At 57.0% G+C, this 25,591-nt stretch overlaps 1 protein-coding gene across 3 annotated transcripts in view; it reads right to left on the reverse strand.

The window, feature by feature from the left end:
- The window catches only part of SEPTIN9 (septin 9), a 165,211-nt gene that overhangs the window by 89,382 nt on the left and 50,238 nt on the right, over window positions 1-25,591 (reverse strand). Inside the window, exon 1 of one of the 3 annotated variants that reach the window (XM_082604004.1) lies at window positions 14,637-14,851. The exons of the other annotated variants lie outside the window; for them this stretch is intronic. Coding sequence (XP_082460130.1) covers window positions 14,637-14,691 — 55 coding nt within the window. The 5' untranslated portion in view covers window positions 14,692-14,851. Of the gene's footprint in view, window positions 1-14,636; window positions 14,852-25,591 lie in introns of those variants that run through there. 3 annotated transcript variants of the gene reach the window in all.

The following is a 25,591-nucleotide window of genomic DNA, read 5'->3' on the forward strand; positions in this document are numbered from 1 at the left end:
GGAGTCCAGCTGCTCCCCAGGCCTCCCGAGGAATGGAGTGGGTCACAGCGCATGACCCCAAACTAGCCAAGCTCCACTGGGCGAGAGGACGGAGTCTCCGTGACCACAAAGCCCTGCAGGCACCAAGGCTGACTCGAGGGCTCAGGAGGACTTGGTCTCCACCCTCAAGGACACAGGGGTAGAGGGGGCTGGCAGAGAAGGAAGAGTCCAGAAAACTGACAGCAGGAAGTGGGTTTATTGTGTGAGATGGGCCACAGCTGGACCTTGAGGAGATTCTGGAAGGGGCTCCCCGGGGCTGCCCAGCTGTTCCGAAGAGCCCTGGTGGGGCCTGAGTGAGGCCACCTCCAGGGCTCCTCTCGAGGCCTTACCAGGCTCTCACCAGGAACAGCCAGATCCTGGCCAACTCAACACAGCCACCTGGAACTTGGGGAGAACCCTGGAAACCTAAAGCAAGCCGGGCAAGGCCTCTAGGCTGCACCACCAGGCAGAGGATCGGAGATGGGGCACCCTCACGCTCTGGGGATACAGACGGGGAGGCTGAGGCCCGCGGAGACCACCGGTCAAAGTTACGCCATTTTGCCTGTCCAAGCCTGGTCTCCCGACCCACACCCAGACACTCTGCTGCCCCCAAGGAGGGCTGATGCAGAGGGCAAACGGGCCCCCCCCAAAGACTGTTCCGTGTCCTAACCCCCAGAAGCTGTGCACGTGACCTTATTTGGAAAAAGGGTCTTTAAAGATGTAATTAACAGCCTTGAGATTAGATTACCCTGGATTTAGGATGGATCCAAAATCTGAGAGTGAATGTCCTCATAAGAGCAGAGACAGGGCTTCCCTGGTGGCGCAGTGGTTAAGAATTGGCCTGCCAATGCAGGGGACACGGGTTCGAGCCCTGGTCCGGGAAGATCCCACATGATGCGGAGCAACTAAGCCCGTGCACCACAACTACTGAGCCCACACACCACAACTACTGAAGCCTGCGTGCCTAGAGCCCGTGCTCCACGACAAGAGAAGCCACCGCAATGGGAAGCCCGCACTCAAGAGTAGCCCGCGCTCGCCGCAACTAGAGAAAGCCCATGCGCAGCAACGAAGACCCAACGCAGCCAAAAATAAGTAAATAAATAAATTTATTTTTTTAAAAAAGGGCAGAGAGAGAGACACGGAGGCACAGGGAGCAGAGACTGGGGGGTGTGTCTACCAGTCAAGGGCACCACGGTTGGCCAGCCCCCCAAGGAGCTGGGGGGAGAGGCTGGGCAGGAGGAACCAGCGCCACTCACACCTTGAATTTGGACTTTCTGGACTCAGAACTGTGCTTTAAGCCCCCAGCCTGTGGTCTTTGCTGCGGCCACAGGACACTCACATGCTCCTTCAGACTCCCAGCCCCTCACCATCTCTGCCCCCTGCCTCCCTGAACTGGCCACGCAGCTGTTCTGTTCTTCTGTTGCACCTTCCAGGGGCCACCCAGCCGCGGCTTCCAGGCAGCGACCCACTTATTCTTTTCTCTTTACGTTTGTTCTTTGAGCCTCTGAGTGTTCACCTGCCCCCCACAGGTTTAGGCAAAAACCTCCCGAAGGACAGAACAGACCTGTCTTCTGGGCAGGGCGGGCACTGTGCCCCGAGCATTCTCGGAGGGTGACCAGCCTTAAATATGACCCTGTAAGGCGGCCTCCGGTCCCCCCACACTTTCTTCCCAAGAGAGGAAGGGCCTCTGGGGCAGGCAGTGTGGGAGCCTTCTGCCACCGGCCTGCACAGCTGCAGGTGGACAGGTAAACTACCCACCCCCCGCAGAAACACAGCCCCAAAACTGACAACCTCTCAGTTCTGCTTCTGGCCTGAGGGAGAGGGAAAAGATGAGCGCTGTATACAGTAAACTCCAAACCCGCTGTGCCAGAGAGTGCTCCGAGAGACCCACCCCCGCCCCTACCACCCAGCACCACCAACTCAGCCCCATGACCTCTGACCTGGCTGCCAGCCACGCGGGGCCCAAGCTGCCAATCACCACCTCCCCGATTCCCACCCTGCAAAGCCCCCGGACAGCCAGGCCCTTCCAGCCACCAGCTGCAGGGGCCATGGGGCAGAAAGGGCCAAGCCCCCCCTCATACACACACCAGGAAACTGTCCGGGTTCCCTACATCACCAGGGACACAACCAACCCCCCAGCCTGAAAGCTCCTGGGTCGGGGAGGTCCGGAGCAGCAGAGAGAAAGTGCCTGCAGGAAACAGGGCTGCAGGTGGGAGTAATTCTTTTCTTAACTAAAAATGGAGAATTTCGGCCAAGTTGTCCTCAGCAGAACTGCTAGGTGTAGGAGGGTCTGGGGGGGCGGTGCACGGGGGGCTCTGCAGACAGCCCAGAGCTGGGGGCTGCCGGACGATGCACAGAGTTGTCACGAGTACCATCTACGCCCCACCCGAGCCAGGCAGCTGACCCCTCTGGCCTCAGCATCCTGGTCTCTTCCAGCTGGGACACCGAATGACCCCATGAGGGCCATTTTGGGGTCTGCCACCGGCTCCAAGTTTCTCTCATCACTCCTGCGACACAGGCCCAGCAATTCCAAACACTCAGCAGAGCTGGAGGGGCCCGGCCAGCCCACCTCCCATCGGGGCCGAGGTCGAGGACCAAGGCTCTGGCCACATTCCTCTGCAGCTGAACATGCAGCTGCCGGCAGTGCCTGCAGAGGTGGTCCCACAGCCTGCGTGCTTGGGCAAAAGCTTCACTCCACCCAGCACCCCAACCCAGAGCTGGGAAGAGCCAGCGGGACCCAGGGGTCCTGGCTCGGCCACCATCAGCCAGGGGACGAGTCACTTTGAGTCTCTCAAACTGGGGTGGGAGATCGGGCTGGGTAAGTTGTTTTTCTTTTTGACAATGAACTTTAAATACTGATATCTATTGCTCTTATCCTGACTCTAAAAGCAATACAGAAAATGTATGTGCAATGCAGGAAATCTGCAAAACACGGAGAAACGAAGGGGAAAACGTATATAAACCCATTACCCAGATAACCACTATCAATAGTTTGGCAGACGTCCTTCCAATCTTTTCACTGAGTGTACACATGAATATTTTTAAAGCAGGCTCATGGAGACACGGCTCCAGGCTTTTCTCCTGCAGCATCCCGCAGCCCACATCTCTATATATTCTTGCACTCGTTACCCAAATTCCTTTGTGGTTCTAAAGTTCTGGTTCCAGATCATTCTCAGCTGCAACTGATGATCAGAATCATTTGTGGAGCTTGTTAAAAAATAGACTTGGGGCTTCCCTGGTGGCGCAGTGGTTGAGTCTGCCTGCCGATGCAGGGGACACGGGTTCGTGCCCCGGTCCGGGAAGATCCCACATGCCGCGGAGCGGCTGCGCCCGTGAGCCATGGCCGCTGAGCCTGTGCTCTGGAGCCTGTGCTCCGCAACGGGAGAGGCCACAACAGTGAGAGGCCCACGTACCGCAAAAAAAATAAATAAATAAAAAATAAAAAAATAGACTGTCCCTGCCTCCTGGAGGTTCTGTCAGGAAGGATGGGTGGGCCTGGCACCCCAGGGTATGTCTGGGGGGGCAGGTGGGTCAGGACCTCTGCCCTCCCGTGGGCTCACAAGCCTTCTCTCCATCCCCCTCCTGAGAATCCTACAAGAAGGAAACCCTAAGCATCCCTGGCCAGCAGCTCTGCCCGCCCCACCTTCCCCTAAGGCACCCAAGGTCTTTGTCCAGCCTCAGCTGCCACCATTCAGCCCCTGGGTCGGTCACAAACCAAAGGATGTATACTGGGCTCTGCTGGGGCAAAGGCCCATGTGACGAGGGGGCATGTCAGTCACAAGGCCCCCAGATCTGCCCAAGGCCTGCGGTGTGTGCAGCTTAGAGAAGGTCAAAGCCACCCAGGGCCTCCACACTAACTCACCTGCTCCAGGAAACAGGCAGGAGAGAGGCCCAGCGCTAGCGTCCGGTGCCCCAGCCAGACTCCAGCCAGCTTCCCCCTCCTCCCTAGAATGGCCATCACATTCCTCCCAATAGGCTGTCACCCTCCTGAGGGCAGGAGCCAAGCTCGTCCATGTTGGCCCCTGCTACACGCTGAATGTGCTCCCCGCAAATTCACAAGTTGAATGCTATCCCTCAAGGTGATGAAATTAGGAGGTGGGGGCCTTTGGGGTGACTAGGTCATGAGGGTGGAGCCCTCGTCATGGGATTAGCGCTCTTATAAAAGAGACCCCTGAGAGTTCTCCCTCCCCTTCCAACCTGTGCAGACACGGTGAGAAGATGCCATCTTTGAAATGAATCTGCCAGAGTCTTGATCTCGGATGTCCAGCCTCCAGAACTGAGAGAAGTAAACGCGTGCTGTGTCAGCCCCCCAGTCTGTGGTCTTTTTGTTACAGACGAAGACAGTTCCACTTTCCACTGAGGCCTTGGGCCCTGCCTGGAATGTCCTATGAGTCTCTAAAAAGTGTTTGTTGCCTTGAATCTTTTTGTTGCTGTTGTTGCCTCTCCCGTTGCGGAGCACAGGCTCTGGCCATGGCTCACAGGCCCAGCCGCTCCGTGGCATATGGGATCTTCCCGGACCGAGGCACAAACCTGCGTCCCCTGCATCGGCAGGCGGACTCTCAACCACTGCGCCACCAGGGAAGCCGGCCTTGAATCTTTAACAGTCAATGTTTACTGAGTGCTCACCACATACTGGACACCACCCTAAGGGCTTTTGTTACATTAGCTCATTCACTTCCCATGATCTCCAGGAGATGGAGAGATTTCACTCTCATCCCCATTTTATAGATGGGAAACCGAGGCACAGAGAGCCTAATGACCAGCCCAACATCACAGCGTGGGCAAGGGTGAAGCCGAACTGAGCCAGCATGCTGAACCATCACACCGCACTGCCTCCAAACCCCACCCCGCCCCCTAAACGCCAGACTCTACAATTGCATAGCGCCTGCTACACAGCACTGCGCCTGTACTGTGCTGAGCCCCAGACACACACCTGCAAGATGGGCCCGCTGATTCCCATGTCACAAACATGGTCATGGAGCTGGAAAGCAACGAGGCAGGGATGGGAGCGGAGGGAACCGCTGCCAGACCCCAGGCTCTGGACAAACAGCTGTCGCCACCCACCACTGCCAGGTAGACTGAGATTTCCATCCCAGCCAGGCAGGGTCAGCCCTGTGAGGTGGCACAGGCAAGGGCGGGGGGCAGGTGCACTGGGGTCTGCCTTCCAGCGTGGCCTCGGGCCAGCCATGACCTGCATGACCTGTCCACCTTGCTGAGCTCCAGGAGGACCAAGAGCCCTTGATACAAAGTGCCCAGCCCAGGGCCTGGCATGTAGTAGGTGCTCAATAAGGAGACGGTTACAAAGAGCAAGAACCAGCACAGTCAAAGGAAGTACCTGTCAGAGAAGGGGGAACAGCTGGAAGGGCTGGGACTTGGGTCAGAGATAAAAATTCAGGAGGGAGGCCGGAGCCCACCAGCTGGCTCCAGGGCAGCTGTTCGCAGGAGCCTGGCTCCATCTTGTAAATATTAGGAGAGATGTAAATATTTGAGTGCCACTCTCCGTGCCATCCCCCCCAAGCCCACCTCACTGGAGCTGCAGCCAGGGCACGGGCAAGATTTCTGCACTCACCAGTGTCCCCACCCCTCCCCCAGCTGCCCTCAAACTCCTCCTCCAGGGCCAGGAGCGGGGGTGGGGACAGCAACCAGGGAGGGAGGGGACACAACCCCACCTCTCCCCTCTCCTCTGCACTGCACCTGCAAAGGTATGAATGGGGCCTTCCCATTCTCACCCCCAAGGGGCCCCAGGGTTTCTTTTGTAGTTTAGCAGAAAAGCAAAGTAGCCCTTTCTCAGGTCTTCTGATGGAGGCCTGGGGAGTAAAGTTCGCCACTCCAGACCCACTCCACCCTCGCTACAGGAATACATCATGTGCCCCTCTCCCACCTGGATTATGCACCACCCAAGTCCCTCCCAGCTCTCTGACCAGGAAGAAAGATGGAGGCTGGAGCCTCTTCATGCCCCTACCTATGCTTGAAAGCACAGGCCCCTCCCACCACCTTCCACCTCCGTGCCAAGGGCACCTGTGCCAGGTGTGGGCGTAACAGTGTCTTCCAAACAAACTACAAGTTGACAGAAATTGCAACGGGAGCCAGCCAGCACCATCTGCCTGGAGACCCTACCTAGTGAACTCCTACCCAGGACTCTGCTTGGGTGTCCCTTCCTCCAGGAAGTCTTCCTGAACCTACCCCTCTCCTGGGCTCATGCCTGGACCCCCAGAACGTAGAATAGAGCTAGCACTTAGCTGGAGCCCACAAATAGCTGTTGAATAAACAAACGAATGAGCTGACTGTCTCTCCCACCCTGGCCATCCTCCTCCTGGCCCACCAGAGACAGAGGGATTCCAGCACTTACTTCATTTTGAACTGAAAGAAAAAACCCAAACCCAGCTACTCCACAGAGCACTCCTCCCCTGACTTGTGATGGGGGACACGAGGCAGGGGACAGCGGAGGAGGCCACCCCTCCGGGCCTGGGATGGAGCCAGGAAAACTGGTATGCTTTTACTGTAGATAATATCAGTCTCCAGGGGCTCAGGGCAGAGGCCTGGCCTACCCCTCACAGGGAAACTGCCCACCCACGTGGAAAGGAGGGCCAGAGAGATAGCCCTGCCCAGGGTCGGCTTTCTGCACCCAGGGAGGAGCCAGCAGGGTCCAGGCTGAGGCTCTGCCTAGGAGAGTCTGCAGAGCCAGAGACTGCTGGCCACTGATGGGCAGAACCAGAAACATCTCCATCTCGCAGGAGACGGGGGAGGAGGCACGGCGAGGCAGCCCGAACCGAGGCCCGCACTGCCCGGCTCTGCCTAGGACACCACGCCCCCTTCATGCCCCAAAGTTCCATCAGTTGACCTCCTGCAGAGAGGGGGCCGTCTGTGTTCCTGTGGCTTCCTTCCCCATTCTCAGGGGGACCCTCAGCCACAGCACCTCCCACAAGGAGGTGCCCGGGACCCCCAGGCCTTGCCCCAGGGGACAGTCAAAAACCCAGCAGCCAGAAGAGCCATAAGCCAGCACTCCTCGAAAGGCAGGGGAAGGCTGTGGGTTTGAGGGGTAGAAAGCCAGACAGAACTATCAAAAAAGACTGGTCACGGGCTTCCCTGGTGGCGCAGTGGTTGAGAGTCCGCCTGCCGATGCTGGGGACACGGGTTCGTGCCCCGGTCCGGGAAGAACCCACATGCCACAGAGCGGCTGGGCCCGTGAGCCATGGCCGCTGAGCCTGTGCGTCCGGAGCCTGTGCTCCGCAATGGGAGAGGCCACAACAGTGAGAGGCCTGCGTACAGCAAAAAAAAAAAAAAAAAAAAAAAAAAAGACTGGTCACTGGCTGCAAAAAGCTCAGAGTTCCAATCTCTCCTTGTTTGAGAGAGGGAAAAACCAGACCCAGGAACTCCCAACTCAGTCTTATAAAGGCCCAGGAGGCAAGGCAAACCTGACTCCTTACCCCGGCCCATCCCCCGCAAGACCCTCCTGAGGCCCTGGAGGTACACTTGCCCCCATCTGTACCCAGGGAACACCCATCGAATCCCCAACCAGATGGTCCCTTGGAGGCTGTAGCCAGAGGACAAGTGGAATGGACAGGAGGTGGGGGGGGAGTCACCTCTCCTGCCCCCCCCCACCATGCCACCCGGCCCTCCCAGTGTTTGAAGGCAGAGGCTCCCGCTCTTGGGGACAGGGACACAGGAAGCTCTAAGCTGTGTGTGGGGAGGGCACACTAACGTGTTCAAGGTCAGGTCCCTTGATTCTCTGGATTGTGCAACTTGGGGCAGACGTGGGCTTCCCCAGCTGGCCCAGAGACCCTGGCGGGTAGAGAAGGCTGGAGACTACGGGGGCTCAGCATCCCGGGAGGGGCTGTCAGAGACTCAGGAATATGAGACAGAACGTCAACAGAGAAGAACACCAAACACAAAAATGACAGAGGCAGGTTGGAGCCTTATTCCCAGGGGCTCCCCCGCCCCCCCTGCAGCCCCTGCTCTGTCCTATGGGGCGGGGGGCTCGCTGGGTATATTCTAAGGCCACCATCCTCTTGTCCCTTCGCCTAAATTTCTGGGCATTGGCAGCACTTTAAAAAATGACAACAAACTTGAAGTTTCTAGACCATCTCCTGGTCCAGGCTGAACGGAGCCTCCGGGCTCTGTCCAGACCAAATTAAACAGCCGGAGGCCAGAAATGCCCCAGGCGCCGGGGGTGTCTAGGGGCCAAGCGCTGGGTCTGTTTGGCCAGAGAGATGACAAATCCTCAGCCTTCTGGGACCATGTGCCAGGGAGTTCCAGCCTGTTTGGTCTCATAACAACTCAGCCTCCAAATTTGGGAAAAACCGAGAGAACTTTGGAAAGATAGCCACTGTTGGACCATTTTTCCTCAGTGGCTTTGTCAAGAAAAAGCAAAGGAACTGGTTTCCTGGCTGGGTTTCTGGGATGAGCCAAAAAACTGACATCCCCTGAGGCCTTCATCTCTGATAAATCTGGTAGCCTGGCACCCCTTATCCCCTACCCCAGCCCACCCTTCTACACACACCACCAGGTCTTTGAGGGTCTACAGCATGCACCCACTGTTCCTGCCCTTCGGGAGCGCCTGGCCTGGCCTGGCAGGAAGGTGGGACTCCTGGGTTTGGGGGCCACCTTGGATCCCTTGAGCCTGGCCCCCAGATCCTTGCTGCTGGCCCCGTGGTCCTGTCTGTACCCCAAGGAGACTCTTCCGATAGCAGCCAGCCCACCCCCAGCACAACGAGTGAGGGGCATTCAGCTGGGAAATGGGGGGCGGGGGGTGTGCAATAATAGTGATGGCTGAGCTGAACCGTGGTAGGGGGCTTGATCTCGGAATGTGACAACACCCCCAAACTCTGAACATTCAAGGAAAAAGAGAAGGGGAGGCCCCGTTCTGCTCAGCAGCGCCAGGTTGAGGGCCGCAGCACCCCTGAGGGGCATGCCAAGGCCACAGCCACCAAGCTGCGAAGTCCCCGGCCCCTGCAGGGCAAGCATGCCACCTGCACGTTAGTACTTCCTTGGCAACGTCCCATCACGAACGGGCTGCCAGGCCACTGCTTCCACCAGCAGGACAGCCTCGCCCAGAAACGTGGCCTGAGCAAGTATCCACCACATGCTGGGCACGGTGCTGGCCGTGGCTGCCACTGAGCCTGGGGGCTCACACCCTGGTGGGCTCATTCCTCCAGGCACAGAGGCCCCAGCCCGTGCCCAGGCACCCTCCCCCCAGCCCTCAGCCTCAGCGGGCGCAGGGGTGCAGACCTAACCAGCCCCCAGGGGCGAGCTCGAGGCACAAAGCTCTGGCCTCTGAGCGCTGGCTCTCCCCACTGGCCCCACATGGGATCATCCTCCTAGCTCCTGGTCTGCAACACAACCAGCTCCCAGTTACGACTCCCTTTCAGGAAGGCTGGCAGCCAGCAGAGCCACGGGCAGGCAGCCAGACCCCACTGTCTTCAAAGTCAGGTCGTCCAGCGTACGCTTGTGTCGCTGTCTGTAGGACGGGCCCTTGGTCCACCCATCTGGGGCGCTCTGGGATGGGGGGATGCAGAGGAGACTGGAATGACCTCCCCGATGAAGGAACCCTGCAGCCCACCTGACCCAAGCCTCCGAGCTCTGACAGTGAAAGAGCGTGATGGGATGTCCACCGGGCCGGGGCCAGGGCTCCCACGCTGGCCGGCAGCCCAAGTATTTGCTGGACTCAGGGGGACCCCTAGGCAGGCTCCGAATCTGCTGTGCTGACCATGCTACACAGTCTCACTCACCGCCCCATCACCACTCAGGGAGACCCTTGCTGGTGGCCTCTGAACCCCTCCCTTTGGTCACCCAGATTCCTGCATTTAGGCATCCACGCCCACCCATTTCTTGCAAATACCTGACCCCCCACCTCAAGCTCTGCTCCTGGAGCAGGCACCAGGCTCAGGCTGCCGGCTATCTCCCCAAGACGACCCCCGGACAGCGGTATTTATGACCCCATTCAACGGAAGGGGAAACTGAGGCTCAGGGGCCAAGACAACCTCCACCACCCAGCTGTCCAATGGCAGAGTGAGCCTGCCCTCCTAAGCATTACACCGCGCGGGGCTCCCAGCTGCCCTACCCATCACTTCCCCCAAAGGCCCTCTCCCTTTGGATGCAAACTCTGCCCACTTGTCTCTTTCAAACCTTCCTACATGGACTTCCCTGGCGGTCCAGCAGTTGAGACTCCACGCTTCCACTGCCGAGGGCCCAGGTTCGAACCCTGGTCGGGAACTAAGATTCCACAAGCCATGCAGCACAACCAAAAACAAACAAACAGACAAAAAAAAAACCTTCCTAGATATCCATGTCCTCCAGAAAGCCTTTCCAGACCGACGCCCCACAGCACAGGGTGTCCCTCCCTGCTCAACCCACCTCCCTGGCCCACGTCTGACCCTCAGCCCAGCCGATGACGGGGACGCTTCTGCCACCTGGCACGTGTGTGTCCGCCCTCTGCCTCACAATCAGGACGGTGGGTGAGCCAGGGCCCGGGCCCGGGACACAAGAGCAGCAGGCCAACGAAGTCGGTGGTGGTCAGACCCGTCAGAGAGCCGTCCCCTTGTAGCTGAAAAGCAGGACTCATCCCTCAAGAGTCCAGCAGAATGCCGGCAAGGCCGGCTTCTCTGGTCCACCAAGTAAACTCACGCCACCATAGTTCCTGTCTCCTGCCACCAGATGAGAACTGCGGGAGGCTGAATTCACAAGAGGCCTTGAGTCTTGCTGAAAAGCAGGACTCATCCCTCAAGAGGCCAACTGGCATTAATTAGGGGCAGATCTGCACCTGTCACAAAGCTAGGCCTTGTCCTCCTGGGAGGAAACGGGCACCTGAATCCAGCCATCGAGGGAGCCCTTGTCCAGGAGGTGTCTGGACTCCCAGACAAGCAGGTGCATCTGCATGGTCTCGTCTCCCCAGAAGACCCTCTCCCTGCCCTCTGCCCGTTCTCATGCTCTGGGGCCTAGGGCCTGCTTGGGCTCCAGGACCTGGCTGGCAGGGTCCTCGAGGGGACGGCAGAGGGTTCAGAAGGGCAGACGTGTCCTCTAGGCGGGAGAACAAGGCTCTGGGTCTGGAGCTCCTGGGTCCTGGGCCAGACTGTGTTTCAACCAACATCAAGGACTTTTAGGATTCTTTCTCCGTGTGCAAATCTGGTTACAGCAAACACTGCTAGGGAAAGTAGGCCAACAGCTGGCACTTGGAAGGGCTTTTGTTACACAAAGACCAGAGTTGTAATAGCGTTTGCGATAGCAGATTTGGCCTGTGTTCACTAGAGAACACGCCGTTCGACTGCCCTGTGCCTGGCAGCCGGATAGGGGACTACGTCACCGCTCGGGCCACCCCATCACCCAGGGAGTGACGGGCGCGGAAGCCACCTGAGGCCCATCTTCAAACAGGGGAAAGTGGAAAATGAGACTCTCTGAAAAAAAATCGCATCAGCAAAACACAAAATACTTTTCTTGTCCCTACATGAGGGTCTCCACGGAGCCCTGAGATCCTCCTTAGAGGGAGAGCAAAGACCAGTGTGGGAGGTTTGCATCCATGGAGGACACTGCCACCCTCTCAGTCCCCCGGAAGACCTGAATCCACAGACGTGTCCAAAAGAGAAGACAGGCTGAATCCCCATGCCACCTCGGTGATGTGATGAAGCTTAAGGATCTCGCCCTCAATTCTCCAGGGTGGGGAACGGGACTGGCAGGAATAACAGGATGAAAAGAGAAGAGCGTTCCTCAGGGAAAGGGGCGGATGTGCCCGGGATGCGGGGCATCAGCAGAATTTAACTGTGGGTGCCCGCTCCATACCCCCCCACACGCATATCCACCTGGGGCAGCTATCTGTCTGCCCTGAAGGGCATGCTGCTCTGGCCTGGACACTGCCATCGCCCCAAACCTCCAGGAAACACCCCATCAGAGCCCGTCGACCCCCGCTGCAGGACTCCAGTCTGCTCAGACTTACAGTCACCCCCAGCAACGCCGTGGCTCAGAACTCGCCCGGCTTTGATGGTGGCCCCTGGGGCCTCCATCCTTCGGCCATCGACACGTGCTTCGAGATGGGGCCAGGTCCGCCAGCCTCAGGAACTACCGGGACTTTGACCCTACCTTGCGGAAACTGAGACGCTGAGTGGGCAGCCCGGGCCGAGGCCCCCCACTGGCCCCACAGAAACAGACCAGCACTTCTCCGGCTCCGAGCTCAGCCACTGCAGCTGCCTCCCCAGGACGGTCCGGGCTCCCGGCGGGTGGGCACACCTGGGCCTCCGTGGCCTTGCTGTCCAACCGTGGCAGCCTGGCCCCTCTCTATGCCCCAGTCCTAACGGACCGGCTCATTCCGGCCTCCCCCGCTTCTGTCGCTGCCTGAACGCGCTCCTCCTGCCACTGCAGTCAGACTGTGTCTCCTCCACACGACCTTCCTCTGCCCTGGCTCTGCCAGCCTGTATCACCCACTGCTGCTCTGGGTCAGACACTCTCCTCCTTCCCTGATCGCTCCTTCCCACGTCTCTCTGTTCGAGGCTATCAGCCCCAAAACCCAACTCCACTCCAAGTTTCTGGGGCTCTTAGGGAGGCCGCCTTTCTGGTCCCCAAGCTGGCCGTGCAGAGCCCCCCACACACACCCACCCAGGTGCACTGGGGGGTTCTAACTCTCCTGTCTTCAGAGCACAACGGCTCTCCAGGGCACACAATGGAGAGGCTGACACACAGGGAACGGGGGGGGGGGGTCCGAGGCCGCGCTCCCCAAGAGTGAGAAATCTCCCCCTGAAGGCACAGGGTTGCCAACTGCTGCATCAGGACAGTCTCAATGAGGCCATTGTCTCCAACTAAATGACAGCCTCGAGAAGCCGCCTGGGAAGCAGCCTCAGAGGCCACCAACGTATCCAGATGGCGCACTTCGGGGTGAGGATGGAGTCGCGCGCGGGGCCGGGAGGGAGGGGCACTAACTACCTACGTGGCACGAACTGTGACAGACCACACAACCCCCAAACCTCCTCCTCCCCATCCTGCCTCAGGGCTCCCATCGCATCCCCAGAAACCCCAGAAAGCTCTGCTTCCAGGTCAGGGACTGCAAGCCAAGCTAACTCCCACAGGCCACAGGAGAAAAGTACACACAGCGCGGAACCTGAAGGCGGCAGCAGTCTCCAGATGGGCCAGTTCTCCCGCTCGGACACTCAGGAGATGAAAGGCCCCTGAGGAGCTGCGGGAGGGCTGCTGGGGGCAAGCAGAAGGCCAAACAGAAGGAAGGAGACTCGGGGAGCATGCTGGGTATGAGCATGCGCCCCAAGAGGTCCCGATGTTGGGGTACAAGCCACCACAGCTCTTCAGACCCACACTCCCCTTTTTCAGTGCTCAGTGTCAGAGTCGGAAAAGTGCTCCAACCACAGAGCCAGCCCCCAGCAGACCCATCCCTCGCACAGGGCAAGCCGGCCACTGGACCCCACCCCCTCCTGTCTCTCCACCCCCTGCTAAGCCAGTCCAGGCCCAGCCCAGAATCACCGCCTCTGGGGCTCTGCTTGGGGCCCAGCCAGGCTCTGGTCCCGGAGAAGTGCCCCCCGCAGATGGGGCTGACCTCCGGTGGGCCACGTGCACGGCTGGGCTCTGGACCCCCAGATCCCAGTACTGATTCTGCCCTTGGGGGAGGGGGACCTCCCCGCAAGGCCTGGCACCTGGACGTCTGTTAACTCCTTTCAACCCAGCCTTCCCAAGGCCAGGTCCACCAGAGGGCTCTGCCCAAGGCTGCCTGGGAGCCCCTCCGAGGGGCGGGGGCTCCAGATCCCAGCAGAGGCAGACCCGCCCCTCAGAAATCCGGCCCCTAAGTGCTGGAGACTATTGTGTGAGCTTCCCTTCCGACCGCTTTATTTACTCCCCAAGACGCAGGACGCAGAGCCACAGGCAGTCACGAGGACGCACGAAAGCCACACACACGAGCCCAGGACCGGGATGCCCTACCGCATCCGGCGGGAGAAGCCCCCCAAGTCTCTCAACACTTTGTAAACCCCGGAGGGGGGAGGGGACCAAAACGCGCTCCCAACCGGCAAGCAGGCCCCTCCTCCCCCCACAGCCGGACTCCGGGAGGACGAGGAGGATGTCCCCAGGCCCGGATGGGGGCCGATGGGACGCCCCCCTCTACACTCGCCGCGGCCTGGGCCGTGTCCACTGGGGTCCCTGCCCAGCCCGGATTCGTCTCAGCCCCGGCTCCGAAACTGGTGTGGGGGAGGGGGCTGTCCTGCGGGCGGGACGCGGGGGCGGGTAGCGAACTCCCCCAACCCGCCGCAGGGCCAGGGCCGCGAGGCCGACGGGGAGCGCGGGAGGGAGCCGACTGAGCGACAGCTGAGAGGGAAACTGCGCGCCAGGGCCTTTTGAGGAAGCCCCGCGAGCCCTCGAGGAGACTGTCGTCGCTCGGCAAACACAAACAACAATAAAAGGAAGGAAACCCGGCGGCAGCGCGCAGGGCGAGCGCAGGGGCCAGCGAGGGCGCGCGGTCCCCGCGTCCCCCTAACGGGGTGCTCCACGGAGGCGACGCGGGCGCGGGGCGGGGAGCGCGGCGGGAGGGCGCCCCATCGGGGTCCTCCCTCCCCGTCCGCGCCCCCGTCTCGCCTGAGGTCCGCCCCGAGGGGCCCCCGAGCACGCCCGCGGCGCGGTGGCCAGCCGGCACCCACCTTCGAAGTCCGAAATGATCCCGTCCAGCTGCGCGTTGACCGCGGGGTCGGACATGGTGGCTCGCGGGCGGCGCGACGCGCGGAGGGCGGCGGCGAGGAAGCGCCCTGGCCGGCACGGGCCCTGCGCGCTGGCTGGGGGGCCGCGCCCGCGCTCCCGCCGTGCAGAGCTGGCCGCCGGAGCCCCTCGGCCCCCGGGCTCGGCTGAATGAATGGGGGAGGCGGGCGGGCGCCGGCGCTCCCTGCTCCCCGCGCCGCCGCCCCGCCCCGCCCCCGCCTCCCGGGCGGATCAGGTTCCCGCACCCGCGGCCCGGCCTCCACTTCTCGCACTGGCTGCTCCGCCCGCCTGTCAAGGTTGGGCCTGGGGGGCTGGGACCCGAGCGGCCGCCGCGGGGACAGGCCGAGTCCCGGGCGCCCGACCCGAGAGCCCCCCTTCTCCCCGCCTGGCCCGCGCCCAGGGGACGACGACGGACGCGGCCCCGGCGCCCTCCCCCCCCCGACGCCCCGCTGCGGCCAGATGTGGGCGGATGTGGAGGTCGGGCGGCGGCGCGGGGGCGGCGCCGAGCGGGGAAGAGATTCCTCCCCTTCCCTGGGGCGCAGGGTTCCTTCTGCGGGAGGTTTTATTTACGCAGCCAAACAAAGTTCGCCGCCGCCTTCCCGCGCGCAGCGCCTCCAAGGGTTAAGCGCTCGGACTGGCGGCCGGCAGGAGCCCAGCCTGTTGGCCAAGAGCCGAGGGGCGAGCGCCAGTCACGTGACCCGGGGCGGGGAGGGGGGCGCCAAATCCCACCCTCTCGGGGCACCTCTCCAGCTGCTCCCTACCCCCAGCCCACCGCCCCCGAGGTCGCTGCTGCACCCTCGGGGATGGTGTCAGAAAAGGCGCTGGCCCACCGGAGACGCGGGGCAGGGACGGAACACCCTTGTCAGAACGGCCAGGGACACGTGCCACTCCAACGCTGCACAACAAGGGGCTTCCTGAAGGCAGAGCGTAGACCCCGTGTTCTCCCTGGTAAGGCGCAGATATTTCAAAGTATCTGAAGGGAGGAGTTGGGGGAGGGGACGGGGAGCAAGGGGACTGCCGGTGAGGCTCGGCCCCATCTGGCCCACACCCCAGGCCTGGCCTTGCCCTCCTGGGCAGTTAATTTCTACCCTTCTCCGTACATTCGACAAACGTTGATTAAGCCCTATTACCTACAAGGCAGGCAGGTCCCAAGGGCTGGGGACAAAAGGATGGGCTGGAACTTGAAGAGCAGCCAGGAAGGGCCCTCCAGATCTGGCACCAACAATGGGGGTGGGGTGTCTCTTCCAATCCCCCCAGCCAGTTAGGCACTCCTGCCTATCCTCCCATTTCCTTAGACCCAGGGCCTCTGCCCCAAGTCGGGGGGCCTGTGTGAGAACAGCAGGGAAAGACGCTCTCTGAGCTGGTGGGCAATTCGGCAATACGGTGCCCTCCGGGTGGCATGCGAGTGCCCGAGAGCTCGTCCTGGGTCTCAGACTGGTCAGTGCCCTCCCAGCCCCCACGCCCCCAGTTCTGAAAGATCCCAAATGCGCAGGGGATGCTGAGCCCTGACCGCCATCCCGGTTATTCAGGGCCTCTTGCGGAGAGTGCAATGCGCTGGGCACGAGATTTTTTAAGTTGATGAAATCGAGTCCTTCCTTTTTAAGAAAAGCAGTCTCTCCCTCCCCCATGCTTTGGATATTCTGAACTATTTTCAACCAAGTGAGTTTGTGGACAAGGAACTGCAAAACCACAGACATTTCAGATGTGCACACACCCTCTGCCTGGGAGCTGGGGTTTCAGAAATGGAGTCGCCACTGTCATTAATAGCACCCCTGGTGGCTTCCACACCAGCCCGGGGCATTTCTTGTCTGAAAACCAGCACCTGGGCCCACCCGATAGTCTAATCTTCTGGCCACCTGCCCACCCAGTATTTGGGGGTTTGGTGGTCCACTGCCTCTAAGAAACAGCCTAATGCCATAACCCCCTGGGAAGATGCTGGGTCTCAGAGACAGGGCAGCATCCAGCCTGGGCCACAGCATTATTCTCCAGTGTTTTTATAAAAAGCACCTGGTGAGTGTAGACACACCCATGCGATTGTTCTCCCAGGGAGCTGGCTTGGAGTTCTACCAGATTCGAATAGGTTCAGCTTATTGTGCATTATTCACTTCCATTCACAGTGGAGCTAAACATACTTCAGCTTATCTCCTTAGGGAGCCCAGCCAGGGTGCATGCCTCACCAAAATGCTCCCCTATGGGAACCCAGAGGACAATGGCAGGAGGGAGCGGACCTCCGAGGCCAGAATGTTGGCACGACTGTGCTCCAGACCCCATCCAGTCCATCCCCCTGCCTGCCTCTGGCCCCCCTTCACTTAACCACTGAGGCTGCCGTTGCCAGGCCTAGACACCTCCAGGTAAGGAGATTCCCCCATGTTCCCTCAGGAAACCGACCCCGGCACTTGGCCACACTCTCAGCCAGGAAGTTCACCCTTGTATCTAACCAACCGCTCTAATTGTACATCATTTATTTCCTCTTTTTTTCTGTCCTCAGAGGAGATGGGAAACAGCTGGGCACCACCCTTCAAATAATAATTACCTCCTCCAAACTCGAAGACAATCCAGTTGCTCCTTGGCCTTCTCTTTCTCAGCTTAAATCATCTGTCCCCCGCCCTTTAATCATTCCCCCATCCTTTGATCACTTCTGATGACTGTGTCCAAATTGGGGCTCCAGGACTTTAATAAGGCCTGATCCCTGTAGGATGGGGAGGGTGCCCTGACCCCCCGTCCCAGGGCATGAGCAGTCAGGGCTCATGTTTAACAACCAGGGGTCTGGACAGACAATCCTGGTAGGGGCGCTGGGCAGATAAAATCAGCAGCAGCAGCAGCAGAGGGAAGAAAATGAGCTTAAATTTGGCGAGAGAAAAAGCCCTGCAATGCGTCCAAATTCTGTGATGGTGCGCTCTCCCAAGGCCATGGGGGAAGGCAAGACCGTTTGTAGGCCTGGCCCAAGGGGAAGGTGTGATCAGGGGGACATCAGAGGGCCCACCTACCTCACAGGTCCACCATGAGACATGTAGTGGGGTGAATAGTGGGCCCCCCAAAAGAGATGTCCATTCCGAACCTCAGAATGAGACCTGACTTGGTATAAGGATCTTTGCAGAAGAATGAGCTAAGGACCTTGAGACAAGATCACCCTGGATTAGAGTGAGCCCTGAATCCAATGACCAGTGTCCTTATAGAGACCAAAAAGGAGAAGACACAGAGGCGCAGAGAAAAGGGCCTCGTGAAGTCAGAGGCAGGGAAGGGAGTGATGCAGCCACAAATCAAGTAACACTTGGGACCCCAGAAGCTGGAAGCAGCAAGGAAAGACTCTTCCCCAGAGCCTTCGAAGACAGCTCGCCCTGCTGACACCTTGATTTCAGGCTTCTGGTCTCCAATTGCGAGAGAATCATTTTTTGTCATGTTAAGCCCCTCCCAGTTTGTGGTTCTTTGTTACAGCAGCCCCAGGACACTCCTACAGACCATAAATTCCCATCTGAATCATCCCTTTAGGCTAAAGCTGCCTCTCCCAAACGTGTCTCATAAGCCACAAAACCTGCAGTCAGCAGTGAACGCTGGCCAGCAGGTGGCAGTCCTGAGGGGGCTCGGGGGCACTCAGACAGCAAGTTTTCTTAAGAAAAGCTGGAAGCCAGGGCTGGGTGAGAAAGGTATAAATATGAAGCCTTTCTGGAGATGGAGCAAGCCTGAAGGGAAACCCCAGAGGTCCAGCCCAGGTGGAGTGACCCTTGCAAAGCATGGGAAGAACGGGAGGAGGAAATAGATGGGCAGAAACAGCCATTTGGCTCACCTGTCAGTATCCCTGACCCCACGCTCCAGGGGGGTGGCATGGGGAGCAGAGGGAGGATGGTGGCTCTTTGCCCAGCAAAACCGGGCCTTTGGACCAGACACCCCATGCAGTGGACCATCTGGCTTCTCTGGGGCAGGGGCCATACGGTCTCAGCTCTACGTGCACCTGTCGCCCAGCGGGGCCTCCCTGAGCCCCAGAGCCTCGGGTCCATCTGCTGCTGAGCCTTCCACAGCCCCCAAGCCTCTTCAGCCCACCATCTCGGTAAATGGCACCACCATCTACCTAGCCACTCAAGCCAAATATCAAGGCGTCACCCTCGAGTTCTCCATTTCCCTCCCCACCACATCCAAGCCATCAGGAAGTGTCTGCCTCAAAAATATCCGTGGATCAGTCTACTTCTGCCCTCCTCAAGTTCCCCCTCTCCAGCCCACCCCCTCTGCCAGAGGTACACTGCCTAAAGTTTAACAACCAGCAAAAACAACTCTACCTGGTATGTAGCATTTGCCTATTTCTGTGGTGTAAGTATTCCCATCTTGGCCAATTTGGGGCTACCAATGAGACACCATTGAAACTGGGGCCGGATATCGTTTATATGTGGAATCTAAAAAATGGTACAAATGAACTTATTTACAAAACAAATAGAATTACAGATGTAGAAAACAAACTTATGGTTACTGGGGGGAAAGGGTGGGGAGGGATAAATTGGGAGATTGGGATGGACATATACACACTACTATACATAAAATAGATAACTATTAAGGACCTACTGTAGAGCACAGGGAACTCTACTCAATACTCTGTAATGACCTGTATGGGAAAAGAATCTAAAAAAGAGTGGATATATGTATATGTATAACCAAATCACTTTGCTGTACACCTGAGACTAACACAATGTAAATCAACTATACTCCAATAAAAATTAGTGAAAAAGAAAAAAAAGAAACTGGGGCTGGGAAGAGATTGCAGTAGCTGCCGTTATACAGTGTTTCTACCATAGAGATACAGCAGAGGTGAAGAACTCAAGAGCAAAGATGATCCATTCATCTATCGTTGGACATTTAGGTTGTTTCCATCTCCTGGCTATTGTAAATAGTGCTGCAATGAACATTGGGGTACATGTGTCCTTTTGAATTACATTTTTCTCAGGGTATATGCCCAGTGGTGGGATTGCTGGGTTATATGGTAGTTTTATTTTTAGTTTTTTAAGAAACCTCCATACTGTTCTCCATGGTGGCTGTATCAGCATTCCCACCAATGGTGCAAAAGGGTTCCCTTGCCTCCACAGCCTCTCCAGCATTTATTGTTTGTAGATTTTTTGATGATTGCCATTCTGACCAGTGTGAGGCGATACGTCATTGTAGTTTTGATTTGCATTTCTCTAATAATCAGTGACGTTGAACATCTTTTCAAGTGCCTCTTGGCCCTCTGTATGTCTTCTTTGGTGAAATGTCTATTTAGGTCTTCTGCCCATTTTTTAATTGGATTTTTTGTTTTTTTGATATTGAGCTCCATGAGCTGTTTGTATGTTTTGGAGATTAATCCTTTGTCCGTTGCTTCATTTGCAAATATTTTCTCCCATTATGAGGGTTGTCTTTTCGTCTTGTTTATGGTTTCCTTTGCTGTGCAAAAGCTTTTAAGTTTAATTAGGTCCCATTTGTTTATTTTTGTTTTTATTTTCATTACTCTAGGAGGTGGGTGAAAAAAGATCTTGCTGTGGTTTATGTCAAAGAGTGTTTTTCCTATGTTTTCCTCTAAGGGTTTTATAGTGTCCGGTCTTACATTTAGGTCTTTAATCCATCTGGAGTTAAGGTGTGATACGTATATACAATGGAATATTACTCAGCCATAAAAAATGAACAAAATTGGGTCATTTTTAGAGATGTGGATGGACCTAGAGTCTGTCATACAGAGTGAAGTAAGCCAGCAAGAGAAAAATAAATATCATATATTAACGCATATATGTGGAATCTAGAAAAATGGTACAGATGAACCTATTTGTAGGGCAGGAATAGAGACTCAGATGTGGAGAACAGACATGTGGACACAGAGGGGGAAGGGGAGGGTGGGACGAATTGGGAGATTAGGTTTGACATAAATACACTATCATGTATAAAACAGATAGCTAGTAGGAACCTGCTGTATAGCACAGGGAGCTCAGCTCGGTGCTCTGTGACGACCTAGATGGGTGGGATATGTGGGGGGGACAAAGGAGGTCCAAGAGGGAAGGGATATAGGTGTACATATAGTTGATTCACTTCATTGTACAGCAGAACCTAACAGAACATTGTAAAGCAATTTTACTCCAATAAGTAAATAAATTAACTCAAAAAGAAAAAAAGAACAAAGATGATGGTTAAATGTAGTAAGATACTTCGGAAGGGGTGAGCTTTGTGTATTTATTATCTTTGTTCTTAATACAATTACTTGTAAGTAATTTAACTCATACCATATACAACTACGATTTAATTTTATAATTTTTTCTAATAGAGCGATGCATTTTTATTGTGGTAAAATATATATAATATAAAATCTACCATTTCAAACACCTTTAAGTGTACAGCTCAGTGGCACTAAGTGCATTCACGCTGTTGTGCGACCATCACCCCCATCCGTTTCCAAAACTGTCTTCATCATCCCAAACGGAAACTCTACTCTCATTAAACAGTAACTCCCCATTTCCCCCTCCTCCTCACCCCAGGCCCTGGCAACCACCATGCTACTTGCTGTCTCTACAAATTTGACTACACGAGGTACCTCATGTAAGGAGGAATCGTAATATTTGTCCTTGCATCTGGCGTATTTCATTTAGTATAATGTCTTCAAGGTTTGTTGTTCCAGGTACACATGTTTTGGCGTGTGTCATAAATTCCTTCTTTTTATAGGCTGAATAATATTCCACTGTACGTATATACCATATTTTGTTTATCCATTCATCCATCGATGGACACTTGGGATGCTTCCACCTTTTGGCTATTGTGAATAATGCTGCTACGAATACGGGCGTACAAATATGTCTTTGAGTCTCTGCACTTAATTCTTTTGGGGGTATACTCAGAGGTGGAATTGCTGGATTGTATGATAATTCCATAGAATTTAATTTTAAATAATAATTTATATATAATTTATTTTTGATCGTATATTTTTCATAAAACATACATTGTATGAAATGGAAATCACATATTTTATATTATATACACTTAATATATAATTAAAATTTTAATAATGACTGCGCTTAACCACTGGCTCACAAAATGCCTCAAAATTCAACAACTGGCTCTTGCCCTGCCGTGGTCCCCTCTCCCCTGCATTTCTGCAGAACCTCCCAACTGACCTGCTGTTCTGCTCTCACCTCCCTTCGCCCTAGAACTCACGGCGAGGCTTTAAAAGTGAGATCAGACTACGTCACCTCCCACAGCTTAAGAGTCCAGTGCAGACTCCTTACCGAGGTCGCCGAGGTCCCAGGTGCCTGGCCTCTACCCACCGCTGCAGCCTCACCTATTCACTCGACGTCCCCGGCCTCCTCCCTCTCCTCCGGTCTGCCTCCTGCATAGCTGTCCTCTCTTCCTGGATGGCCTCCCCCAGGTCTTGCCCCTGATGGCTCCCTGCCTGTCATTTCCGTTTAAATATCAAAGCGACCACCCCAGGGCCCCCCAGGAGACCCCTTGAGCCAGTTGCTTCCTTGCCTCCAGGCCTTCAATGGAGACTCCCTGAGACTCCCCTGAGACCCTGTTAGATCCTGTGGAATAAGAGTTCATTCAGTTCCCTTTGCGGGATGGCAGGGTCACGGGGACTCCTGACAGGGAACCGGCCCAAAGGGGCAGAGGGCCCTTTGGGACTCCCCTGGACTCCCTGCACTCCTGCCAGCCTCACACAGACCAGCCCCAGCCCCAGCATTCAGGGTGACAGGCAGGGCGTCGCCTACACTGGACCAGGCCTCCAGGACCCGTGTCCCTTTATCACCCTGTGAAATCAGCAGCAACCATGCTTCAGACCACTGAGTCTCTCAGACAGCCTGATTTTGAATCTTCCCTTGAAGCCCGTCTGTGGGTACAGCTGACATTTAACCGGTGCGTAGGCTACAAAACAACCTTACACCATCTGCCTGGCTGCTTAAATGCAACCAGAAGGTTTCACTTCAAAGGGGAATGCCGTTCTCTTAGCACGTGATCAATCTGTTCCCCAAACTTCCCAGTTCTCACTCCAGCCTGCTTTGCTCGGAACATTTACAGCAAACTCTGACCACAGCGGCCTGGCCCTTATCTCGGAGGCAGGGGACTTTTTAAACAAAATCTTTCTCTTCTAAATCATGCTTTCGAGCCACCAAAGGAAGCTCCTGGCCTTCGGGCCCCAAGCAAACAGGCTTCCCCACCCCCAGTGAGCCGGAGCCCTCGACTCCAGTTGACAGACGCTCAGGCCTGAATCAGCTGCAGTTCCCCTGCATCCTGACTATGACAGCATGACTAGGAGGGCAGCACTGCCCACCCCTCCCATCTTTCAGATTCGCTGCAAATTTTACTGCCATGATATTAGACCCTAGGGGGACCCTGGGAGCCAGGGCAGGGGGAAGCGGCTCCTAACACAGAAGGCAGAAGGACAGGGCGGAAATTACCCTGCAAGATGACCACTCACCAGCTGAACTCTGGCTGTGGCTTTGGAGACTCAATTGTTTATTCGTGGGGCCAATGGACTTTTGATTGGCAAATTCGGCTGTCTGAGACTCTGGCTTGGTGAGTTATCACCCAGATACGATGGGGGAGGAGGAAGTCTCTTCTTTTGATGACTCATGTTTTATTCCTGATTATTCCCTCTTTACACAGTCCCACAACCCTCCCTTCCCACTCCAAGCCCCCTAGACAGGGCTTTGGAATGGATTAAAGTCCCCAACTTCCTAGCAACCAGTAGAGGCTGGAGGTACAGAGATGGGGTGGGGGACGCTCAGCCTCCCACACCCACCAGCTGATGGGAAATTCCCTCGGGCCCTTCCGATGGCTCTGCAAAGTCACACAAGGGGCCTCAGGGGAGTGGCCGGCCTGGTACCCACCCAGCCTCAAAGCAGCGAGTGACTGTGCCAGCCTGTGGACTCGTCACCCCCAAGGCTGCCAGGAGACTTGGCCTGGCCACCTTCCCGGGGGGACAGGACATTCCCAGGTCCCCAGAGGCCATCACTGTCCTGGTCTCCTCGCCACTTTTCTCAAGCAGGCACCCTGCTCCGAGGGCTCGAAAGCTGAAGGCGGCTTGCCGCTGCTGCAGTGTGGGGATGAGGCTGAGTCACCAGCCTGCCCTAGTTCCACGTCAGCGGGAACAACGGGATCTGAGCGGCATCTAAGCAGAGAAGAGGGGACAACAGGGCCTCTGTGGCCACGCTTAAAGCACCGCAGTGACCAAGGCGATGTTGTCCCCAGGGAGCTGCCAGCCGGCCTGGCCCCTTGGACTGCGGCCACATGCTCTGACAATGCCCCAGCCCATTGCCAGAAGCGGTGGCCCATCAGCATGGGAAGGGCAGGGAAGCAGGCTCCCTCCCCGCCTCTTCTGCACACTCTCAGAAGTGTCTTCCAGGCTTATCTTGCAACCACAAACCCTGCTGGAATCTGCTTCAATGACTGCCCCCTAAATGCTCATCCATCTACCCTTGCAAACCTCCAGTGATGGGCAGCTCAGTACCTATCAATGCTGCTCACTCTATCTTTGGCCAGTTTGGGCTATTTAAAAGAGATGGGGTGGGGGGAGGGAAGGAATGAATTAAAGTCTGCCTGACCACAGCTTTTGCCCATGGTAGAGATATCCACTTTACTTTCTTCCAAAATACAAAAGTGAAAAGAAGATGTAGGGGCATGGACTATAGTTTTACTGCGAGATCTTTCTGGGGGCCTGGATTTTTTTCCACCCCGTTCCCAGTCCACCGCGAATTCGAGAGGATGTTTTGTGCCCCTGGACGTGCCCGTTGGCCCGCCGTGACCCCCACGGGAGAGGGTACCTGAGATGCAGGCTCCAGGTCCTGGCCGGCAGCCTTGGGAACAGACAGCTCCGCATGGGAGGGAGGGAGGAAGAGCGGGGCGTGCTGGCGGGGGCCCCCTCCCGACAATCTGGTATTGCTTTCCTGGATAATGAACTCTCCTACCCCAAGTGCTGCTAGAGCCAGCCAGCAGCCAAACCAACCTCAATGGACCGTTTGTCCCTCATGTGAAGTGACCTCAGGGACGTAATGGGTTTGCTATTAACTCACCCGCCTCCGCTCTTCCCCTCTCCTCCACCACCCCCAGCATGAGTCACTCGCCTAGATGACTCGGCCCGGCAGGGCCCTTGCCAGGGGTTTGCCAGTTCTGGCCGGGCCGTGTGAGGGGAGACACAGAGGACAAAGGCTGTCCAGCCGGAGGCCAGTGGCCCGGGGTTCACACAGCTTCCCGGGGACTGTCTATACCCCGGGCCCCCGAAGCTAGAGGTACGTCCCTCTGTGCCTCCCTGGTGCCTGGGGACCCTGGCAGCCATGCCCCTACCCATCTGCGGACAGACCATCTTCCGGCAGACTCCTGCAGGCAGGGAGCTGAGAGGTTAACTCACATGGAAACTGGCCACAGACATCAGGAACAAGAGTGCCGAGGCTGCTGAGGGCCAGTTACCACCCTTCCCACCTCTGAGAAACAGGTCTGGGGGTTTGTTTGCTGGCCTTTTAAAATCTAAATACGCAGGTTCTCTCACCCACTCAGCCCTAGGCTCTGGGAAGGGAGCCTCCAAGCTGGCCTCCCTGCCCGGGGTCTTGGTTCCCCGCAAGCTGAAGCCTTTCTAAAATGCAAATGTGACCGGCGACCCTCCGGATACAGTGGGAGCCCAGCAGGGCTGACAACCAGGCCTTCACCTCCTGCGGGCCACCCCTGCCCTCTGTTCATGCCCAGTTGCTCCCGGTTCCTGGACAAGCCAGGCGTCATAGCTCTGCGACTGTCCTACTCCGTTCCCTCTGCCTGGCAGGCCCTTCCCGCCCTCCTTGACCTGACTCATTCTCAATCCTTTTGCAGGTGCCTCCCTGGCACTTCTAGGGAGCTTCCCTGGAAACCCTGGGTGGGGGGACTCCCTTCTGGGCCCTACCATGGGTTTTCCCAGTGGCCGGGTCAGCCTCTAACC

This window comes from Mesoplodon mirus (assembly GCF_964341445.2).
Source record: "Mesoplodon mirus genome assembly, chromosome: 18".
NCBI classification, from domain to species: Eukaryota; Metazoa; Chordata; class Mammalia; order Artiodactyla; family Ziphiidae; genus Mesoplodon; species Mesoplodon mirus.